This window comes from Amblyomma maculatum, chromosome 3 (assembly GCF_055883805.1).
Source record: "Amblyomma maculatum isolate TAMU_Amacu chromosome 3, ASM5588380v1, whole genome shotgun sequence".
NCBI classification, from domain to species: Eukaryota; Metazoa; Arthropoda; class Arachnida; order Ixodida; family Ixodidae; genus Amblyomma; species Amblyomma maculatum.
Window position 1 is genome coordinate 12743923 of NC_139346.1, and position 24492 is coordinate 12768414.

A 24492-nucleotide genomic window follows, 5' to 3' on the forward strand; every position below is an offset into this window, starting at 1 on the left:
CACAATAAAATAGTATCCAAAAGCGCCGAGAAGGTAACTAGGGATACTAGTGAGACAAACCTTTTTAAATTTCGAACTCTTATTGAAAACACTAGTTGGGACAATATATATTACATATCTGATGTCAACTTGTCATATACTACATTTCTTGCAAAATTCACTGAATGTTATAATGCTGCATTTCCTTTAATTCAAGTTAAGCAGAGCTTTCGAAAGTCCAGAAAGCCATGGGTCAATAAGCAGTTATATAAACGAATACAGGCTAAAAATAAAATGTACCATAACTTTGTATGCACTCGTGATGCAAACCTTTTTACTGAGTTCAAGAAATTCCGAAATAAATTAAACAAAGACCTCAAGGCAGCAAAAACGGCTTATTATATAGAACGCTTCTCGGAATATATAACGACCGCAAGAAAGTTTGGCATGAGATAAACGAATTACTAAACAAGCAGAAGTGCAGAGATAACGTAGAAATTCTTATATCTGATTCCAAGACCAGTGGAACTGATATAGTAAACACCATAAACCACTTTTTCATTGAAGCTGGTAAACCCACTTTTGATCAATCTTTATCAAACCCCTCCATGCGTGACCTCATTGAACCTTTATCTAATTCTATTGTGATGTTGCCTGTGGTTCCACAAGAAGTAGCTCTTTATATTGGTAAAATAAAAAGCAATGTTTACGCCGGCCATGACGGCATCAAAGCCATACCGTTAAAGTATGTATCGGTATCAATTTGCGACGTTCTAGCTTACATTATAAATCTAACTTTCACCAGCGGTGTGTTTCCAGATGAACTAAAAATAGCCCTGGTGTGCCCAGTATATAAAGGAGGAAATAGAAATGATGTTACGAATTATCGACCGATTTCCGTATTATCTGTATTTTCTAAGGTATTCGAAGGAGCCATTCACAGCAGAATGGAAAAGTTCTTCAGTGCTCATAATATAATTAACCCGTCCCAGTATGGTTTCTTAAAAAAATAGATCGACCGAACAAGCCTTACTTGCTGTTGAAGAGAAAGTTATTGACAATATTGAGTCCCGAGCATATACACTTGGTTTGTTCTTGGACCTTCAAAAAGCTTTTGATTGCGTGCAGCATGAAATTCTTTTAAGCAAACTAACTAGGTAGGGAATACGAGGTACTTCCTTGAGCCTGCTTAGAAGTTACTTGAGCAACCGACCCCAATATGTCAAATGCAATAATTTTGTTTCAGATTTCTTGTGTGTTACTCAAGGTGTGCCGCAGGGATCTATTTTAGGCCCACTTTTATTTTTAGTTTACATAAATGATGTTTGTAACATACCTGATTCACCTGATTTGGTCATGTATGCAGATGATACGAATATATTTTTCACAGCCCGAACTCTGCCAGATTTAGAAACTGCTGTAAATAACTAAATGGTAAAATTGCACGCTTGGATGCAGGCAAATCAATTTAGCCTAAACTTGTCCAAGACTAGTTATATTATTTTCAGACCTATCAACGCCCCAATCCATTACTCATTTGATATAAGGTATGCTAACAAACAAATACAGCAGGTAACCACTCAGAAGTTTCTCGGTGTCTGGTTCAATGAACACCTATCCTGGAATACACATATTTCTAATCTTGCCACAGATCTTAGCAGAACTGTTGGCTGTCTCTACAGGACCAGTGACCTTTTACCTGTTTCATTAAAAGTATCTATGTATTATGCTCTATTTTTTTCTAAGTTATCTTATTGTTCACTGGTGTTGGGCACCACAACAAATAGCAATTATCACAAGCTTTTGATTCTGCAAAAAAAGGCACTCCGGGCTATTGAGGGTTATCATGGAAGACCGGAACACTTACCAACATCGCCTCTATACCAAAAACATAATCTACTTCAAGCTAACCGAGTCTACACATACCGCTTGTTACAACATATCCATAGAATAGGCTTTTTTCCGTCTCTCCTAATCGATTTCCTACTAAATACCCTCTCAGACAACACAGAAACCTCATCCCAAAAACAAGGACAAATTACGGTAAACAGAAGCTTAATTACCAGATTCCAACTATTCTAAAAAATTCATCCCTATGTTCAATGTTCCATCTCTCTAAACACAGATTTAAAAGAGACATAAAAAAGCAGTTGATATTCTCCGAAGTGGAATAACTGTTTAGTCTGGTTTTGTATTTGACAAATGCAAATTTTCCTCATGTTATGTTACTGTACAATTTTTTTTTCTTTTCCGTGTTTTGTGTGCCATATGCTGTTGTCTCTTTTTGAGTGTACAGTGTACACTGTTTATTTTTTTAGGTTTTACTCCAGTATGTTTCATTACCACTTTTGCTGTAATGTTCTGTTATCGTTTGTTTTCCGTGTTGCGCGCCGCTGTGAACTGTATGGGGAACTGTGACCGCGTCAGGCCTAACCGCCTTTTGTCGCAGTTCCCTCTTTCATTTTTTTTGAAAGAGAAGTAAAGAATATCTGAATCAGAATCTGAACGCTACACACATCGACATCATGTTGTCTGAGAGTGGTAGGGGCAGCATGGCGCTATTCCCAGTTAAGGCGCAAACGTTCTTCTTCCGCGATACCTGCAGTGAACTGCCGACCGCGGTCACTGATGATCACCCGGGGCGCGCCATGCAGAAGAACGATTTTGTGTAATAAAAGGTTTGGCACGTACTGCTTTGGCAGAAACGAGCAAGAAACGAGCATGACAATCCAGCAACGGCCGTCAGACGACTTAGTGAAATGGTCAATCAGAATCAATTCCAATTTCCCCAAAAAGCGATGCAGGGGGCTTGACAGGTTGAAGAAGGCCAGCATCGTACTTCGATTCACAAGTTGGCAAGGGACAAAAGGACGCGTTCACCGGACCATGCTGCAAACAGAACTGAAGGTTTTCAGTGCTTGGTGAACAGCAGACAACATGCAGCCACAAACGCTATCAAAACAAGAACAAAATATATCAAGAACAAAAATATTGAATGAGCGGGAAAATATAACATATGGCCAAATACGACGCATTCATTAACCCGTACTCTTTTGCCGCGAAGCTGAAAGAGCTGTCGCTGAATCATACAGTGCCTCGATTTTAAAAGCTTCTGAGATTTCTCGTCCTACCTTCGTTTTCCCGCGGCCGATGATTCTCACGTTATGAAACAGATGCGCGTGAGGGACATTTTTCTCTTTTTTTTTGTACGTAAGCTTGCCATAAGGCATATTATATAAACTCATGTAAATGGTTTTCCGTAAGGAACCGGAGCAGGCTCCCGCTCTTAGCGTTGTCGGTGAGCCATTTAGAAAAGTCTTCTTCCCTTGTTGTGGTTAGTCCCACTTCGCGCAGAACCTGTGTCCTTGATGCCCTTGTCCCTGCACAAGTCCATAGCAGGTGGCGAACATCCACCTCTGCGGCTGGTGTGGAACACTTCGGACATGTGGTTGGTCCGATGTCAGCTTGCGATTCCCATCGGCATTTTACCGACGGGGTAAGGGCCGCCCCAGCTCTTATCCTTCTAAGGGAAACCTCCTCCTATCTCGTTAAGTTACGAGGGAGTGGGAATGTACACGGGAGAATGAGGGCATGTGTAATTTTCCTTAAAGAGGATGCTAAGATGGGAACAGCGGAGCGGGCATCGAAAGGGAGCCTGGTGGGGCGCATTAGTGTGTGGAACTTCGTGTGTGAGGTGGTCAACTTTTCTCTGCTCAGCGTTCTCAACATTTTCTTGTGTCCAACGTATCTGGATGCTTATCTTTGTTTTTTTGTTTTTTATTGAGTGCGTGGATTTCCTGGGTAACACATAGCGTCTTCGTCACTTTCTTCAGTTGTTTTATGGCGGCTAAAGAGTCTGTATAGATGTGGGCTTCTGTTATCGAATCTATTTTATTTATGGCCTCCATAGCATCGCGGATTGCATAGAGTTCCCCCATAGTGAGGGACATAGTTGGCCATATAATATCTTTTCCCGCTCTCGTTGTTTTGGTTGCATTTGCGGTTCCTCTCGGTCATGTGCGCCGTGTCGGGTTCAACCTTGGCAACGCTGTCGCGAGAGTGCGGGCAAAAACGAGGTGATTTCAGGTGACGTATAAAGGACGCCGCCGCGGAGAGAAGCCGACGAGCAACAGACGGGCACCATCATTTGAGTAGTTCTTTTTGCAAGCAGACGAAACAATAAATTTTAGGTGCAGACGCAATCAGAGCGTGGTCTTGACATTGCTCTACTTGACGTGGTCTGGCAATGTTTCGGTCACAGGCGCCGGGCAGTTGTCCGACAGACTGCCATGCGTGGGACAAACAGTCAGCGTCAGTATGGCGGTGACCGCTCTATTAGAGCGGTCACAGAAAATTCATATTCTTGTAGACGCAATGCCCAGCGAGCAAGTCGACTGGAGGGGTGGCGCAGGCCAACAAGCCAACACAGAGAATCGGTAACCTCGTTACATGACATTCCGCTTCTGTTAGCGTATAGTTTGCGTTCGTTAAAGTGCGGCTTGTGTACGCCATAACATGTTGTTCTGTAGCTGGACGAGCACTTGAGGTAGCAGCCGGTAGGACCGGATGTTAGAAGAAACTTGAGCTGTGGAAACGATGACTCGTATTCCGGGGACGAAACACGATGGAGGGAAGTGAGCGGATGAGCAATTTGGGCGAATTCTTAGATGAAACGACGGAAACATGATTTTAGACCCAGAAAGCTTCGCAATTGATTTACGATATGAGTTTTTCAAGTTCGAGCTCTGCAGCGATCCTCTGGGGGTCGGGCCGAGTACCGTTGTGGTCTATTAAAACTCCCAGCACCAGGGTCGGCCGCTTAGCGAAGTGACATTTTTTGGAGTTTAAAATTAGGCCGACGTTTCAAATACAGCTCAGCTTAAGACTAAGGCGGTCATTATGCTCCCGAAATGTATTTCTTTAAATGATTGTCATCTTGGTCTCACATGCATATCACGCACTTTAAGCCACGCAAAATTATGTCTATAATCGTTCCAATGTAGCTGGCAGCATGGCATTAAATTCATAGAATAGACTAGATTTAGTTTCATGTATTGCACATACATACAAGAGGAGATGTAGAGAAAAAGCTGCAATCATGCAGCATGGCCAGGCTCCAACCCCCTACACAAGAGCAGGGCATCCGCAACGAATTCCAAGTTATCAATAAAGGAAATAATAACTACATGATTTAACTACAATCAGTAAAGCAAAACGTTTGCAATGAATAGAAAAGACAATAGGAAATGTATACAGTGAATTGAGAAAAAAAAAGACACAGAAATTATATAACATGAAATTAGTCATATTAGAGCATGTAAATAATTTCGTTTATGTGAAGAACAACATGACAAAAACAATTGGTTCTGCGGCCTTAATGACAAGCTCTATATCTTGATTCCCTCTTTCCTGAAAGAATTCAACTTATTCAGAATGGCTACACGCAAGCTTTCATTGCCGTAATTACCAATTCGAGATGCCGCGTTGAATAATAATAACTGCTGGTCATAAATCGATCAGATGTCACAAAGGCTGTCCTTTCTTAGTCCGACGTATCACTCGGGAATCTGCCAATAGCCAGATCGCAGATTTACTCACGAGAAATAAGAAGCAGATTGAAGACAGTCTAAGGCATCATCGAAACGTGGAAAAGGGAAACGCCCTGTTTATAACGGCGTTTAACCGACGATAGTAAATACAAATATCAATGAGTTGTCATTTTTCTTTAGCCAAGATGATGGGTGCTGCCAAATTACTTCCCGATAACACTTTTCTTCAACGTGTCCTCGTTCGTTGATTGCCCTGCGTCTGGCTGGCGATATTCAGTGGAGATTCTGTCTGATTGGGTCTCCAGTGTTGATCTTATGTGACATAAATGAATGTGCTAGCGCAGAAATATCGGGTTTTTGAGAAAAGTACAAACGCAGATCACTAGAACTGCACATACGTTTCGCTGGCCAGACATATGAAAGGGATTTGTTTATCATCCGGGTTAACTTCGTGATACGATGCACCCGCTCGTGTGGATGAGGAAGGCCTCCTAGATGTAGCCAATTTGACGCCGGATAGTGAGCAAGTGGGTTCTGACAAAATGTTCAGTCCCCACATGACCTAGACGACGGCACGTAGCACTAATATTCTTCGCGGCGTTGTTGAAGTCGGCTTCAATAAACACAGAGTAGGTGCCTGCCCGATTGGAGGAGCCGTAGACACACAAATATTGCAGCCATAGATGGTAACAATATATTGCTGGTGACATAAAATTCTCCGTAACTAGGGCTAGGTGAGCCTTCTACAAATGCAGCAACAATATTTCGCCTGCTGCGCAATCGACCGTTTCTCCAGAATGGCGCAGAAAATCAATGACACCACGCTTGGCTAAAACTGCAAATTCAACTGGGAACTTTTCCCCAGCAACGGCGCCTGACACGAGGCCCAGACCCACAGGACGCAAATGTTCTCCCGCAACACTGCGAAAGCTAACTTCCGCCCCAGCCAAACATTGGTCCAAGGCGATTTTTGAAACAGGCTTATTATGGAAACTGTGGCACCGGTGTCCACTAATGCAAAAATATATACGTCATTTGCACTACACGCACTTTGTTATTCAAGACCAAAGCAAACAGAGGAATTTGCGAAGTAATGCTTTGTTACTTCACGTCCATCGGTAGCTTCTGCCGGCGGCGAGCGTCGACGTGGTGCCGGGAACCGTTCTCTGCGCGGGTGTGGTGTTGTGATTAGCCGCAGTCAGAATCGGAAGAGTCACTGTGAAAGGCGCCTGGGCGAGACAGTTGTTGTCGAGCTTGACTGCATTCAACATTGCCCTCGTCCCGGAAACCAGCCCAAGGTCGCGTGCGAGAGCCTCAGGCTTTCTGTCGCCGACGCTGACAAAACCACATGATGTTCCCACGGCGGTCGCAGCTTGTAATAAATCAAGAAAGGCGTACGTGCTGGAGGAATTCGACGGGGGGGGGGGGGGGGGGCTGCCCGACGAACGTTGGATGGCGGAGAAAACCGGGTTCTCAGAGGTGCAGAGGGGTAGCGCAAAAGTTCTGGCTGTCGCTCCCACGGTGCTGAGCCTGCTGTGGCCGAACTAACTGCGCACTCGGAGTACACAAGTCTTGCGGCGTGGTCTTGCAGGTGTTTGGCCAGCTCTTCATTCACAACTGTGCGGACCAGTGAGGCAAGATCGTCGAGGACACAACGCTGGTCACAGTTGGAAAGGCGTCCAAATTTGAACGAAATGAGCAACATGTTCAAATGTGCGGCAGTGCTGGATCACATCTGAGGTACTGGCGAGAATTTCCCCGTGAACAGGAAATGGTGCACATCCGCCAACACCTTTAAAAGATGGCTAACCTTGTTTCCTTGAGACATGCATCGATTCAGAACGCGATAGTGCTTCAGGATTTTATCGATGTTAGTAGTGCAAGTCTCTCCAGGCAACTGTGCTCGTTGGGAAAAAGTCTGCCCTGTTTTGCGCGGTTGAGATGTTGAGTCTGTAAAACAGTTATCTCTTCAACAAATCTCTCACATGTAGAGAAAGCTTTGTGGTTCTGGAGCCACCGCAGAGTTCAAGTTCAAGAGAAGACCATATTTGCAAGTTTCATGGCTGAACGGGGAAAAATAAGCGCAAAAAAGATAAGCACAAGAGAGGAGACAAAGTACTGTCATGAACCAACTAGCCCAGCAACAAGTTTTACTTCATGGCCGAGACCCAGCGATTATGCTTGCTGAAGCCGTTTTTAGGGCGTCAGGCAGTCTACTACAACCTCTTCGGCGAGACCGGACAATGTGCTGGGCTCACGCTGATACGACCAGGACTGATCTGTATTTGATGTTCGCGGCCTCAATTGGAAGTCATGCGCGAAAAGGGACCTCCAGCGTAGATCGCCATGTTTAGCTCAGATGGGAGTCCGGTCAAGTGTCTACTTCGTCGATGTTCTACACTGGCCAAGAATACCCTTCACGCTCCACCTGGTTTTACGGGTGTGGAGTAAATATTAGACGTTCTTTTGTCTCTTGAAATTTCACTTCTCTCCGGATTAACCTGAACCACTCTAATTACAGCATAGAGAATTTATTTACATCTGTACACAAATTACGGCACAACTTCTGTGGCAGGGTTCGGCCTCTCTTCCCGGCACCGGAATCAGTCTCCTTTTGCCGCGTCGCTCGGACGGAACCTCTGCTCCCTCTCCGGGTCCTCTTCTCCCGCCGTCTTTCCACCGTCGCCATCGTATCAGTTAACCGCAAGCACCCGTCAAATTCCTAAAACCACATACGCCGGCCTGGCTCAGAATGGTTGCGGGAGGGTCTAACAGCGCTTTTCTTCGGCCAACATCGTTGTTATTCCGCTGGCCGTCCGTACGGCGGTAGCCCGCAGACCCCAGTCGGAACCGTTCAGGAGGAGACGTCTGCCACGGCCACTTCGTTCGCACGTACGCACACAAACGTAAATGAATATACGTACACATGTAGCAGTGTTTTCTCCCGCTCTTCCTCCTCGTGGTCAGGACAATGTAACCGCGCACTTAAGTTTATTACTTACAGCATAGGCGAGCAATGCATGAATGCAAGGAACAAAGTAGGACCTGCAACAGTCCCCGCGCTTCCACCTCGTCCTCTTCATCCCGATGCCGCGCTGAGCAGCTTCATTGGTGTGATATCATAGTTGCTCCAACAGCACTGCTAGAATAACCTCACTAACGTTGTCAAGGTCAGTTTCCAATGGCGGTCTGTCTAGCAGGATACTTTGTTGGGCGAGTTTGTTCATGACGATATGTGCGCAAAAAAGAAGACAGTCTCCTCTTCTCACGTGATCGTCTTTTTGCGCACTTACCTTTCCATGGTCTGTCCAGAGCCAGAGATCCTGGCACCATCCGCTGCGTCACAGGTCTGATGAGGCCACGGTCAGTTGCTACACAGCGTCTGGGGGACTGAGGGCTCCCTCTCTCTTTCTTTCGGGGGTGCATTGCAATGCTCATAAGAGGTTGTGGCCAATTACTACAGCAGGATTGCGAAATCCCGTTCTGGTAAGCGATCGAGCTTTTCCGGAGGTGGTTACCGTGATCAGGTCGCACCCCAGACCTGTTTTTGCAATTCCTACGACGCGTGGATTTTTCGCAATCCGGAAGGAAACTGCGCGACCAGATTGCGCCGCGGTCCTCTCGCAAGCGAGGCGGATGTTTTGTTCAGCTACCGCAAAATGTAGTATAACACTAGTACTTTGGATGAAAAACGAAACAAACAATAACAGCATGCATTCGTGACAAAGAACGTGCACTCAGGCACCTACGGTGCAATAACGCAACAAATATTTATAGAGTAGAAGTGGTGAACCGTAAGTCATGATATGAGGGTATCCGCAGAATTCGCTCACCCCTTTCTTCTTCTCGCAGTTTTTTTTGTCGTCAATGTAATGAAGAACAACAAACGTCTCAGAGCAACGTGTCATACGGTTTGCATGAACGCGAACTACCATGAAGGCTTGCCGGCGCTGCAGCTCCCTTGTCCTGCCATTTTCCGTAAGCAGCCTTTATTTTCTCCTACGCAGATGGGCGGAGCTATCATCACGTACACGGTGATCCTGGTGCAGACCAGCCAGGGCCTCAGCCTGTGAACGGCAACGAAGAGCAACAGCCCACCTATACACCGATCAACGCCGGGCTTGATCACTTTTTAAATGCACGCGTTTCTAGGGATGCACCATAGTACAGTAGGACGGACATAACGCACAACACATGTTAAAACTTGCAAGCGCGCCTACAAGATATGCGTATTCGCGCAGAGCGCCAAGATGCAAGCGGCCCCTTGCCCTGGCCGCCGCTCGAGGGCCACCATTTTACCTGCGAGAAACACTTATTTCATGAAAAAACCTTTCGCGATGTCTCTTTCTCCGCCCTCTTCATTTCCTAAATTAATGGGTCACATTTTCATTTGCAACTACTATTACAATGCAGCGCTGCTATTGGGTAATTTTATCATAGTCTATCTGATGTTGCGGTCGCCTGTCGGAAGTGCTTCTGGCACAGCATTCGAATATGACGTTTTTAGGCGAAAGACTTAAATTCCTTTTTTTTCTTCAGGGTCGCGTCTGAGAGACAGAAGATAAGTGAATAAGATATAATAGATTTTGAACACTGCTTAACCTGGTAATTGCCAGCGAAAGATCACGCCGTGGTGTTTACACGTTGCCTTCGAAATATCGGTTGTACGGGGCATCGTCTGGAAAATCGGTTCATTTGCCCAGGCGCCGATTCTATGTGGCCAGTTTGCGGACACGTAAGGGCTTTGAATCTCCGCATTAGTGTCCTCGCAGCAATAAAGAAATACACTCCAGGAGTCGAACTACCATCCTCTCTCTAGCCACCACGCTTCCCGAGTCCATAATTCCGCTTTCCTAGTGCACGGATGACAGCGGGGCTGGCGAGGAGGAGGAAGTAAACGCCAGCAGCCCGCCCTCTACACGTCGCTTCGTAGGCTCAGAGCTTAAATCCACCTCGCTATGGATAACGACGCACGAGACCCTTTTCACGGGTGCGCAAGCCCGAGAAAGTACACCCAGGTTGAAAAAGTATACAACAGCTCTTAATTGCCGCCGGGAGGTAGCGGCTATGGATGAGGTTGTGCTAGCGGCCCGACTAGAGCAGCAAGCCATATAATGCGATGCAGGCGCTGTGAGAATGCAGAATTGCTGCACGTGCTGCCGCACGTGCAGGACGAGCCAGCTCAGTGTAAAGGTCAAGTGGAAAACAAAGTTTAAAAGCAAATTATTAGGTAAAACTACAACCCAAACTTCCGCTGCAGCTCAACAAGAAGCCACATATTTGCTTTCACCGATTCACATCCTTAAGAGTCCCAAGCATGCCCTCGTAATTTTTAACCTTCTACTGTGAGGGTTCCAAACTTTGGAGTGTCCCGAAAAAACCGGCGTACGTGGCACTTTGACTCCAAAACCTCGTTAATTGAGATTCGTGATCTCAGAGCCATCTGAATTTAACTTAAAAGAAAACACGGCAAGCGCTGGAGTCGAACCTCTTTTTCTCGGGTCACAGTTAGGCACCTCTTTGGCAACCAAGGAGACAAAGCTTCTTTTAAGTTAGGCTTCTTTTAAGCAAGGCTTAGAATGAGACACAAATGGATGTTCAATACCGTAGACTGATGGGTCAATTTGTACGACATTCTAGGGGAAAAGCAGGGCAGAGAGAGGAAGTGACGGCACACAGCGCTGACTAAAAACTGATTGTTTTATTCAGCGCCTCTGTCTAAGTACAAGAAGCCGCTTCTGATAAAGCAGAAATGAAAACACGCGGGAAAACACGACATTACATTCTACGATGACACAAGAAACATCGTGTTCTTTTTTTTTAATTTATGGAGCGGTAACACATGCCGGATCTGGATTCGTAATCTCTGAAGCCTCAATTATCTCTCAGGTGTTCGTGACATGCTACAACTTCGCACTTTTCGACCAGCTGATGACAAGCACAATCACACCGGTGAATTCCGATGATGCGAGTAGCATAATTTACATTACTGGAGTTGAAAATTTAAACTGCGCGGAAAAAAAACGGGACACTAGACCAAGGAACAAAAACGACAACAAGGGCGCAGACTTCCAAATGTTTATTGGTGAACGAAAGCACATGCTATATACAGGAGGGAACTGAGGCGCGCAACCACTGCTATCTTTCACACATGACGTGATAAACGGTAAGAAGGTCAAATTTATCGTAATTTTCTTTCACACTATGAGTAAACATATGGCAGAATGCCAGATAAAAGGTCGAGTACTCAAACGTCATGCCCCAAAAAAGCCTCACATGAGAAACCACAATCAGACTGAGTAAAAAATTGCTAATGCAGATAAAGCAAAAAAGGTTTTGGTGTGTGGAAAAACAACGCTGGCGTGAGATGAAAAGGAAAGGAGGAAAACCCTTTTGCGATAAAAGAAGGGGTAAACGGAAAGAAGGAACAAATATGGAGGTCAGCATTGAAACCAGCAAAAAGAATCATGTGAAAAAATGACGGCACGGGAATAACAAGAAACAGTTGTAACGGTGAAGAAAGAACCTTGCAACAAATTGCATTTGGAAACCTGAAAACCGTTTAAGACCAAGATGAGGATATGGGAAGGCACCAGAAAATTTACAGGCGGCCTTCCAAAAACACAATTTCACTTGATGAAAGCAAAATAGATGAAGTGCTCACACACCTCTCGCCAGTTCTTAAGATGTGAAAAGCTTCAGCAACCTCCCTTTCTGTGTTATCTCTTGACTTAAACAAAAACGTGGTTTTGCGCCGAATTGGCGTGCAGGGTATTTTGTTCTTTCCCCTCCCCTTGCCTTCACAGGACTTACAATGGGGTGCTAAATGCCCTCCAGCATTGTTCCTTATTGCCAAATTACGTTCTCCTGCCCGTTCGTTAAAACATCTACCTGTCTTCCCAATGTAAAATCTGCTGCATATGAAGGGAATATTGTACACCAGTCCTGAAGCACACTCGTTGAACTTTTTTTCGTGACACTTTTTGCGCTGAGGCTTGGTTCTCTTTCTTATAGACGCCAAGGGGCAGACGCTACTCAGCTTGATCGGTGCCGGGAAAAGCATTCTGACAGCATACCGGTTCGCCACTTTTTTTATATCGTGGGAAACACGGTGAATATAGGGCATAAAGGAGAAAATCCTCGGCCCATGGCTACAGAAGGCGTCTAACGGCAAAGCCTTCAAAGCACTTATGTGTTTTATGAGAGACACAAACTTGATTGAGAAACTGTGACTGTGCTCCTCGCCGCCTTACATTTCCTATCATTCTCTTCTATCTTTCTCCTTTAAACTCCTCATTCCCCTTCCCCAGTGCACGGTAGCAAACCGGAAGCTTTCTCTCTCTCTCTCTAGGGCATCACCTGCGACGGTTTTTCCTTAACATTCTCTTCCTTCTTTTCGCGCCCTTTTAGCTTCTGCAACAAGCTTTCACATGCTGCTTTGATTATATGGGCTGGGTAACCTCCGGAACGAAAGCGTTGTATGGTTGCATCATTTTTCGAGCGCAGATTGGCAGGCCAAGGTTACATTCGCACGTTGTACAAGCTATTTACATCATCGTCCCGGGGCTCCACTAACAAGTTTGTGGCCAGTAACACTTTACAGTATCTTGATCTTGAGTTTACGTCTCAACACATTTGCTGGTCGTATAACCCCAGAAACAAACAGAATCCATTTGGAAGCGCACACCAAGCTTGTCGTCTAGTGTCATGTTTTTTCGCGCAGTTTACATTTTTATCTGCAATGAACCAACTCGCCCGCGAAAATATCCTACTGCATTGCTGCAGTTTCCCTGAGTCTGTCGTTAAGACAACTAGCTTGACCATCAAAGCCACAGGGAGAGGAGGAAGAAAGCGTAGCAGAGGACGTTAAGTGGAGAAATATGGAAGAGGCCTTCGCCCTGCAGTGGGCATAGTCAGGCTGATGATGATGATGATGATGAGAGGAAGAGAGTAGACAACCCGGGATAGTTTATGCATGCTTTTCCAGTGCGCATGAAGAAGCACCAAAACAAGTTTGTACCCTGCAAAGGCAACATTGTCTACTGTCTCTCTCTGCCTTGTGGCAACTACTATGTTGGTCAAACTAGTCGTTGTCTTAACGACAGACTCAGGGAACACTGCAATAATGTAAAAAATGTTGCAAATGCAACTGCACATCCAACCAGCTGCTGTAGGTTGTTCCAAGTAGAAACGTCGGTGAGACGTCGTTTATATTGACGATATCATGCGTATGCATAAAATCCGCCAAGTCTCTTCCACGATTGCACATTATGACACTACCCTACTGAGGGGTGTAATCATTAAAGTCACCCAAAATATAAGGAGCTTCACAACACTGGATCGTTGAAAATAGATATGACTGGTCCAAGTCATCTCTCGGTGGAATATAAGCGCGAATTAAATAATTCGTGCTTTTAGGGTTAATGCGACCAAATGTAGTGACTCGTGTTGTGTGGCTGTAGATCATGACGGATGTGCGCAATGTCTCGGCGTACACACACCAACATTTTGCTTGTTTCGTCTGCTTCTCGAGACCTTAGCAGAACATATCTAGAAAGGCATGTTGGGCTCACAGATCGCAATAACAGGAATGCCCGCCATCCCATCACTACACTGCGGCGCATTGGCACTGTTTGTTGCGCATTGTGGATTATTGCAGCAGCGCTGCTCAAATGCGTCCAAAACTAAACAGCAATGCGGGCTGATGCTAAGAAGCAGCACACGCATTGAATGCACAAGCTGTTTCGGCATTGCTTTCACCTGCTTCCTGTCGGGGTTGTCGGTATTATCAACACGTGCGGCAGCCTAACTTAGATAAGGCATGGCGATGGCCTTTGAAGATAGAGCAGGCCGCTCAACATCAGAGGAGGCTGATAAGACAAAAGCTTTTGACTGCTCCTTTGCATTAGCCTGTGACATTGCAGCCAGCGCCGTTTTATTGGGATTAGGCTCAAGCTTCTGTGGCACCTGTGCTGACGTTAAATGTAAGGTTGGCTTGTCCAGGGTAGGCTTTCCTTCGGATTGCTTGTGTCGGCATCGGGAACGGCGCTTTCGGCGACGAATAGATGCAGCCGCTTCTTGACCCATGTTCCATATCTACAGCGCGATAAACGGGACAAGAGAACACAATAACGACAAACACTGCGCTGACTGACAACTGATTTTTTATTGCTTGTCCAGTCGGTATATATACCCCACTGGAAGGCAGAGATAGAAATCAAGACACACAGATCATGAGAACACATAAAATTCACACTACTACAGGGTCGCATCAACATTCGCATTCGAGATAAGCTGTTTCTTTTTCTGATAATGCCACAGATGGTGCACTTATACAACTTTCCGAGAGCCTCGCTATCATTTGTGCTTCCACCACCTCTCTAGTCAACTGGTCACGATGGCTTCCTAAAATCATACACTCATTGTACAAAGGTTGGCAGGCACTCCTATCGTCACCTTCGTCACCTTCTTTGCAGCTGCTGCAGTGCTTAGCCACGTGACCGGTAATAGGGACATGCGTAATATTATAATAATGTTCTTTTAATCTTTCGTTAAGACATCGGCCAGTCTGGCCGATGTAACTCTTCCCACATGATAGCGGCAGGGAATAGATTACACCTTCCTGGCACTTCACAAATTTTTTGGCTCTCGGAAAGTTGTATAAGTGCACCATCTGTGGCATTATCAGAAAAAAAACAGCTTATCTCGAATGCGAATGTTGATGCGACCCTGTAGTAGTGTGAATTTTATGTGTTCTCATGATCTGTGTGTCTTGATTTCTATCTCTGCCTTCCAGTGGGGTATATATACCGACTGGACAAGCAATAAAAAATCAGTTGTCAGTCAGCGCTGTGTTTGTCGTTATTGTGTTCTCTTGTCCCGTTTATCGCGCTGTAGATATGGAACATCGTCACCAACTCGCCCAACAACTGACCTTGTCGCTTCTTGACGAATTGTCTCTCATTATCTTCTTCCGCATTTTCGGGCGGTCCTTAGAGTCGCTTCATCAGTTAGCACACTTGACAGCCACCGTTTGCATGTGTACCGCGCCATCGACGGCAGGATAGCTCGTTTCTAAACGGCACATGTCCGATATTGTTGCATTTGTAGCACGCCTTGGCACATACATGCCAACTCGATGTCTCGCATAGCCCGCTTTAACGTGGGATGGGACGGATTCAGTTTCAAAGACTAATTTAACACACACTGAGTGACCGAAACGTCCGCAATGCGCGCCGTAAATTTTATTACCGTGCAGAGATCATTTTCACGTATCTCAGGGTCAACATCCGTAATTCCACCTGCAGTAGTCTTTTTTTCCCATGAGCAAAAAATTATTTTCAGTGCATGAGATTTGACATCCACAGGGAAGACATTCTTCAGTGGATTAATTCTGAGCTCGTCGGCTTGACCGGGAGCCAGCTGATCGACAAACTGGATCAAGTGCTGTCTGCTTATGATGACGTTGAGAGTTGCCCTCGCCGTTGTTGGTACGAAGGCCAGGGAAAAGATCCCTTGGATGGTTCACTCGTTGGTGATGTCCTGCGCAGCTTTCTTTTCCGGCGGCGCGGCTGAACAGGTTTGTAGCTGCTGTCGGAATCCATCATATTCACTGTGTAGTCATTCGCCGAATCTGCAAGCGACGCTGAGGTAACCCGCCGAGTACGCGGCAGCCTACTTGACGAAGGCGGGTGGTCGCAGGGGTCATGCACTCGCCATCCCGAGGGATGATGAGATCATAAATAAATTACAGATATCAAAAATCCACCAATGTGAAACAGCGCTAGCTTGAGATGTTCGGAAACCTCCACTTCTTCTCTACACAGCAAATTTTCTGCATAGCCATTCATGCAACGTAAAAGATGGCAACGTGCGTCGACTGTGCAAGAACACAATACCCTCACATCATACTGACAATGACGTAGGCGAGGAGCAAAGACGCCAGCGTTGCACTGAAAGAAACTCTTTTATTCGGCCAACTTGCACCCGAAAAAAGATATAGCACCACGGTGGCGTCGGAAAGCACAATCCCGCTCGTCGACCGTTGAACTATGAATGACCGAAGAATTAGGCAATTTTAAAGTCGGCGAAGCAACGTCTAGACAACCGGCCAAAGGAACCTGGAGAGGTCCGGAACTATACAAAACCTGTTGCGCACAAGGCACCTGTAGCGGTGGCGAAACATCCATGTCCTTTCCCTCTATTATTCCGACGAGTGGATTTTTCTTCAATATTCTTGGCTAATGGAAAACCTGGTTGGGCTTCTCTAGAAGGAAGGTGGTCAAGGCGAGCGAAGATCCCGTAAGGAGCTTCGTCCCGCAGATGTCTCAGCTGCCAGGAATTGAGAAAGATGGCTCAGTCATATGGCCTTCTCTGATATTACAGCACGAACGTTCTCACTTCCGGTCTCACTTCCGACACTTATATCCCAGCCCAGTGTTTTCGATATGTAAAAACAAAAACGTTGAAGCCGCCATTCATTACTTGATGTGGGACTACCCAGAACAGAAATCCACACGCACCTGTCAATAGCTGGCTTATCAGCAAGCAACCCTACCTTGTATATCGCCTGGACGCAGGGACCATATCCGCTCACTCTTGGATTTCATAAAATCAGCGAACCTTTTTCCATTCATTTAATCATTTCTTCGTTATTCATCTCATGCCCCACTGACTTCCTGAGGGTTGAGCAAAGCAAACGTCGGGCTATTATAGAGATACCGGTACTATTTATCAAAGTTCGAGCTTGTCTATGCCGGAAATGGGTGATGCGATTCCCAGTCCACGGTCCAAGAGCACATATACTTTTAAAAAAAAAGAACAATTGCCTAGCCCAATCTACGTTTCTACTACTGAAGACCTTACCACCCTATTAAGTGTCATCGTACCCGCGGGCGCCGGAGGCATGCAAGGCACAGAAGGTCGAAAGAAACACGTAGCCGGTTGCTCTTGGATCGTGGACTGGGAATCGCATGGGGCATCGCCCATTTCCGGCGTAGACTAGCTCAGGTGCTGGCCACGAATTTTGGAAAAGAATACAGGTATATCTATAATAACACGACGATTGCTTTGCTCAACGTCCTAGCAGACATTCCTGACCTGAAAAAATTGTGTGTGAAATTACAGGTGTTTTGAAATAAAACGTCTGTCCCCGTACAAAGAATATTTGTTCTACTTTACTGACCGAAATAGGTTGGCGAAAGAAGCAGTAATTTTCTGCTTTCCAGCCGAAACCAAGGTAGGAAGGCGAACAACTCGGTATATGTTTGTCGTCTGTTCTATGTTCTACGGCAAATTGATTATTACATGAATAGTAGGTAAATGCTGAATAGAAAGCGAAACGGTATGAATAGCACGAAGGCGCTGTCCGACGATCGGCTGTGTAACAATTTCGATTTGAATGAATATAACTAGTGGCGCAACATTGAGGTTGGTTGGCTCCGTGCTACAGTGGTATCTGCTATGCATTTTTCCACTTTCCTCTTTCGGGCGGCTTGACAACGGCTGTTTCGCAGCCAACTATATGGGTGGCATCGAGTATTGCCAGCGCAGAAAGATATTCCTGACATGGAGTTAGCAGGCTTTTGCCTTAAAAATGGTGTTCATTGAAGAAATTGACGCTTAACGCAATTGTATGGTTTTTACAGGCAAAAACATGTGAAATGAAAGACGAGTAAAAAAAGACATATCATTATTTTAACTGCGAAAAAAAAACTCCATATAGCAGAAAGTTTGTCATTTTACGAAAAAAGTTTTATTACTTGGGGACAAAAAATATTGAAAAATCACAGAAAAATTAAAAACAGAAAAGACAGCTGAACAGAAAAATTCTTGTAGGACCGCTTCCAGACATTTTCTACATTCTTCAACAAAATTTTTACAGTGGCCCTCACCGACCAATACGGTACTGATGCACGTAACCAATGCCACTGTCCCACGTTGGACATAAACCTAGTGCTACACCGAAGCAGACAAGACCAAATACGCAGCCTTCATCAAAGCTACGAGTGCTTCTCGCCAGCAGCCAAGGTGCGACAAACCCCAATTGTCAAGCACTGCATTGTACGTATACAGTAGACGCCTGACTACTGCGTCAAAGCCCCGGCCTACCGCGTATCGCCATTCTCACGGTTCCAGGGGGCCCTCATATGGAATTCTACACCCACCGACGTGAAAGCAACACGCGATGTTTCTTAGCCATGAAGCATACTCAGTCGAAAAATACTACGGAAATTTTCTGTTGTGCAACACCAATTTTTGTTGTACTACAGACTGATTTGTTCGACTACAGACTGGTCTGTTGTGTAGGGTATGCTGCTGGGCTAGTTGGTGGTGGTTGTCAAGCATATTGGTGTCGCAGCGCTGGCAGACAAGGACAAAAAGGACTAGGGACACACACAACTGCGCTGAACTCAACATTATTTTGGCCACTTTTGATCCGCGCATTTATAATTGACATAAGGAACTGGACACGCAAGCACACTCACAAGACAGATGTAGCAATCTCAGTAGGAGCATAGCAATATCAGAAGCCGAATCGCCATCCCAGTAGCCGTAGCCGTATCGCAACCTCAGTACGAGAAGGCCGCCTCACAAAAACGAACGCGGTTCAACAAACACTGAAGAGGCTATGAAAAGAAGGCATAGAAGCAAGTAAAAACAAAATGCAGCATGATAAATAAAAAATGGCAATGAAGAGCCAACAATAAAAAAAGGCAAAATCATGAAAAGGTGAAGATATGCATGAAAAAGCCAACAGAAAACATGCCAACAAAACTTCAACGAGACGAAAGATAAAACAGATAAAAGTTCATCAAAGAGGAAACAATTCACAGCCAAAAATTCAATGAGAGCAAAAAACAGGTGAAAAGATCACGTCCTGAGGTGAGAATTAACAAAATGAGGTAACAATTAACTGCAAAAACTCAATGAGTAGCTATAATCAGGTGCATGGATATCGTCAATGAGGCGAAATCAGCAGGTCAAACAACAAAACAGAGAAGTAAGAAAAGTCTTTTACATGGCTTGGGATGCAGAGTACTCATAAAGACCCGGACAAGAAAACGATCTCTTTTTCTGTGAGGGCTACTGAAAGCACGCTGACGCAGTCTGTTTTCAGGTTGTCAATGAAGGTGGCATCAATTATTTCTCGCGTCAGCTCGTTCTAAGTTTCTTGCCAAGATTCTGGTGTTCGCAAATTTTGGAGGGTCGCTCTAACAGGGTGAGCAGTCTCGACAGTGCATGGCTAGGTTGCGTGATTTTGTGAGGTTGTGATCAAGGAACCCGTAGGGGTTCCGAAACGTCTTCTTTTTTCATATTGACTTGGTCAGTGACTGAAACTCTTTTTACTCATTTTTTGTCTTTTACGTTCAATTTATGCTCATGTAGTCATTTATTTACACAGCGACCGGTCTGCCCAATGCCTTCTTTGCCGCAGGAAAGATTCTTGTAGTGGCTAAAAACCTCCGGCAGGAAATTCTGCAGGCGTTGCACGATGAGCCCACAGCAGGCCATATCGGATTTGCGCGCACGTTGCGTCGAATCCAGGAGAAGTACTACTGGCCGCGACTGCCTGCCGAAGTTGCCTACTACGTCAAGACGTGTCGTGAGTGCCAACGACGCAAGACGCCGCCGAAAAGACCAGCAGGACTACTAAACCCGATTCCGCCCCTAATCCTGTCCTTTCAACAAATTGGGATGGTCTCCTCGGCCCCTTTCCATCTACGTCTATGGGTAACAAGTGGATCATCGTAGCCACTGACTACCTTACCCGTTACGGCGAAGCAAAAACACTACCAAATAGTACCGCGGCAGAAGTCGCCATTTTTTGTCGAACAAATTCTTTTGCGACATGGCGCCCCAGAAGTGCTCATCACGGACAGGGGAACGGCGTTTACGGCAAAGCTGACGAAAGCCATCCTGGAATACAGTCATACAAGCCATCGACGAACAACTGCGTACCATCCCCAGACCAGCGACCTTACGGAGCGCCTGAACAAAATGATCACGGACATGATCGCCATGTACGTCGACTCTGAACACAAGACCTGCGACACCATCTTGCCGTGCGTGATTTTCACATATAACATGGTAGTCCAGGAGACGACCAGAGAGACCCCGTTGAAGCTTGTGTACGGCAGGACGCCCACGACGACGCTCGACGCAATGCTGCCGCACGTAACCAACGAGGCCAACCTTGATGTCGCCACCTACCTGCAGCGTGCAGAGGAAGCCCGACGACTCGCACGTCTGCATATTAAAGACCAACAGCGTACCGACAGCGGACGATACAACTTACGACAACGCCACGCAGAGTACAACCAGAAGACCAAGTGTGGATTTGAACACCAATTCGCCGTCGCGGACTAAGTGAAAAGTTGTTGCGTCGATACTTTGGGCCGTACAAAATCATTCGCCGCGTCGGACCACTGGACTATGAAGTCATTCCCGACGGAACGTCAGCATCACAACGGCTATGCGCACGCCCAGAAATTGTACATGTTGTACGACTGAAGCCATATTACGCGCGTTAAAGAATCTGTGGTGTTTAAACTTCGCATTGTTTATGTTTAAGTTGCTTTGTTTTGGAACATCGAGGCGATGTTTTTGTTGCGAAAGCAATACTACTTTCACTTTCAAGCCTTTACGGTGCGACGGCGGTGCACATGAAATGACCTTTCGCATGACCTCTGTGTGACGTCACGCCTCAAAGCTGGGCGACCAACTCGCGCAGTCCGTGAGAGACGGCGGTGTACATGAATGGCGGCCTAACTCCCTCTCTCTCCGCCAGGAGCGCGACAGGTGTTGTGACGTTATACAGCTGTATGACAGTAGCATTGATAATGGCGTGCATTTGATAATAATGATGAGAGCAAACGTAATGCACCGTATGCAGCACCAAAACTCCAGCTTTCGCATTTCTGCAGTGTAGATTCCACAGTGCTCTCAATTTTTTTAAGGGGGCAGTAATGCCGCGAAACCTTCAAAACTGTATTTATTGTTTTTTAACAGCCGCCGGCATGCGGCCTTATCCCTGTGATTCTGGCACGCGTATCAATTCTGTATCCCGTGTTTGTTCATGCTCGTTGTCGCGATACGATGCGTTATCATTTTCGAAGGGAACAAAATGTAGCGCACCAAGACAAGGACGGAGAAAGAAGACACACACAGCGCTAACTTCCAACTAATGTTTATTCAAGGAAGAAAGCTGGTTTTATACCACCGCGTATCACATGCGCCAAAAGAACATGCGCTAGCAGGTCATATCAGCCAGATACGCAATCTTCTTTGGCAACAACGCGACAGAAGGGTTACTTATACAATCATCTTTCAAAAGAGTAATCCATTCAGCTTCAACTATTTCACGCGTTAACCGGTTTTTGTTCACTTTTAAAACCATACTTTTTTTGAGGAGAGGAATACAATTGCAAACACGGCAATGAGCCGACAAACCTTTACCACACCTGTTACTGACATCCCGGCCATGCTCACGAAGCCTATCATTGAGGCATCTGCTCGTTTGACAAATATATTGCTTGCCACAGGATAGGGGTATTTGATAGACTACATTTTGGATGCAATTAACAAATTTTTCTTTATGTTTCTTTGTGCAGTCTATCACCTTCTTGGCTTCTGACGAAGTTTTAGTGCATAGCTGACTCAACTTATTCGGAGCCGAAAAAGCCACTCTAACTCCCGATCGCTGCGCAACTTTTTGAGATTATGGGACAGCCTATGAATGTAAGGGATGACGGCAATTTTTTCATTATACACGGGGCCTGTTGACTGGCATCCGCTTTTTTCAGGCATACTTTCTTCAAAACGCCTTCGGCCACAAGAAGATGGGAAGGGTACCCGGCACATTCTAGACGCTTACACTGTTGTGAAAAACTGTCATGCATGAGGTGCGGGAAAGATTTCTTCAGAGAATTAACAAATGAAAGGCGAGCAATGGAACGTTTCACAAGTTTAGAGTGCGATGAATCGAAAGGTAACAACGGTTTTTCGCCACGAGGTTTAAACATCCAGCACGTCCGATCATGATGAAGTATGAAGTTAATATCTAGGAATTGAATACCACCTGTTTCAGGTAATTCAAATGTTAATTCTAGAGGTTTGAAATCGTTACGAAACAGCGCTAGGACATTAAAAGCGTCATCCATGAAGGAACCGTCATTTCTGTTAAGTACAATGAGGTAGTCGTCAAGGTATCTAAAAATCTTAATAACATTGGTATCAGTTACTGTATCAGCAAAAGACCTGTCCAGCCGGGCTAAAAATAGGTCGCTTAGGATGGGGGCTATGCACGACCCAATGCAGATGCCTTGTTTCTGAAGGTATGGTTTTCCATCCAAAATTATGAAAGTCGAAGTCAGGTAAAATCGTAATAGTTCTAAAAATCCATTCACTGAAATACCACAAGCATTTTGAAAGGCAATCGGCCCATACTGATCAATGCTATCTTCAATACAGGATAGGAGAGCGTCATGCGGAATGGAATAGTACAAGTCTTTTATATCAACAGAGAAAGCAAAAACGCCTTGATCTGCATGTGAATTAACAAAATCTAACACCTGCTCAGAGTTGCAGACAAGGAAGGGATCTTGAACAGAAAGCAGTTTTAGTTTTTCTTGTAACCACAGGGCCACAGATTTTTACCATGTGCCATTCTCAGATACAATAGCACGGAACGGTACATCAGTTTTATGGGTCTTTGCACTGAAGAAAACCTGAAGGAACTCCTTTTTACAATCTGTAATCTTTTTGAGCACAGACCCAAGGTCCAATTTCTTGCATAGTTTCTTTGCTTCAACTTTAAGTTTTGACATATTCAGTTTTGGATGACAGTTAAAAGCGGAGGACACAGCTTCACATGCTTTTTTATGAAAAAGAGCAGACGGCAGTACAGCAAACCCCCCTTCTTTGTCTGCGGGAAGAAGACAACGAATGCTGCTCAAGATAGGACTTAACTCGATTTACAGGAAGCCTAGAAGGCTGAAACTTACATCGTTGTAAGATGTCTACACCTGCGGAAACACAGTGGTCGGACTCTTGTTCGGGAAGGATCCTAGAAATCTGGTGTACGAACGTGAGCCGCTGCACTGAAGACGGTTTTGGATCCAGGGCGAACTTAGGTCCCAGCGACAAAACAGATTTCACATGCTCAGGTAGAGCCAATTCTTGAGGTGCGTGGATGACGCACTCAGGTTTAGGAGACTTGTTCCTATGCTGTCTTCTGAGGTGGCCCAGTTGTCGCTGCCAAATGAATTCCGTAGTCTGGCTGACAAGCCGCTGGCACTCTCGAAGCTTCTTCCCTGCTGTGGATGGACTTGACCTTTGGTAAACAAGAAGGTGAAGGTATTCCCTGTAGAGGCGAGCTAGCAGAAACGACTCAGCCTTCAGAATCTTGCAAACTCTAATGTCATGACCTTCCGATGGGATGAACCCACCGAAGAGCCACCTCACTTCATCCGGAAGCACTTTGTTCCGACAGCAAAACGAGAGTGTCCGTGCACGACTGGTGGCCACAGCAATGATAGCTACGGTAGTCGAAATATCCAAAGAACACATAAAAGGGCCCGTTGTGCTAAAAATATAATTCAGAAGAGTAGATACTTGGGCTTGTTGGTACATGATCGAAGGGAACAAAATGTAGCGCACCAAGACAAGGACAGAGAAAGAAGACACACATTAACGCGTGAAATAGTTGAAGCTGAATGGATTACTCTTTTGAAAGATGATTGTATAAGTAACCCTTCTGTCGCGTTGTTGCCAAAGGAGATTGCGTATCTGGCTGATATGACCTGCTAGCGCATGTTCTCTTGGCGCATGTGATACGCGGTGGTATAAAACCATGCTTTCTTCCTTGAATAAACATTAGTTGGAATTTAGCGCTGTGTGTGTCTTCTTTCTCTGTCCTTGTCTTGGTGCGCTACATTTTGTTCCCTTCGATCATGTACCAACA

General features: G+C 45.5%; 1 protein-coding gene and 1 pseudogene across 1 annotated transcript in view; both read left to right on the forward strand.

Annotated features, from left to right (window-relative positions):
• LOC146194241 (uncharacterized) overlaps nt 1-9601 on the forward strand; it is a 390061-nt gene extending 380460 nt beyond the window's left edge. The window contains exon 4 of the mRNA XM_084596032.1: nt 9536-9601. Coding sequence (XP_084452158.1) covers nt 9536-9601 — 66 coding nt within the window. The remainder of the gene's footprint in view (nt 1-9535) is intronic.
• A 10939-nt stretch (nt 9602-20540) lies between these two features.
• LOC146194242 (bleomycin hydrolase-like) overlaps nt 20541-24492 on the forward strand; it is a 19487-nt pseudogene continuing 15535 nt past the window's right edge.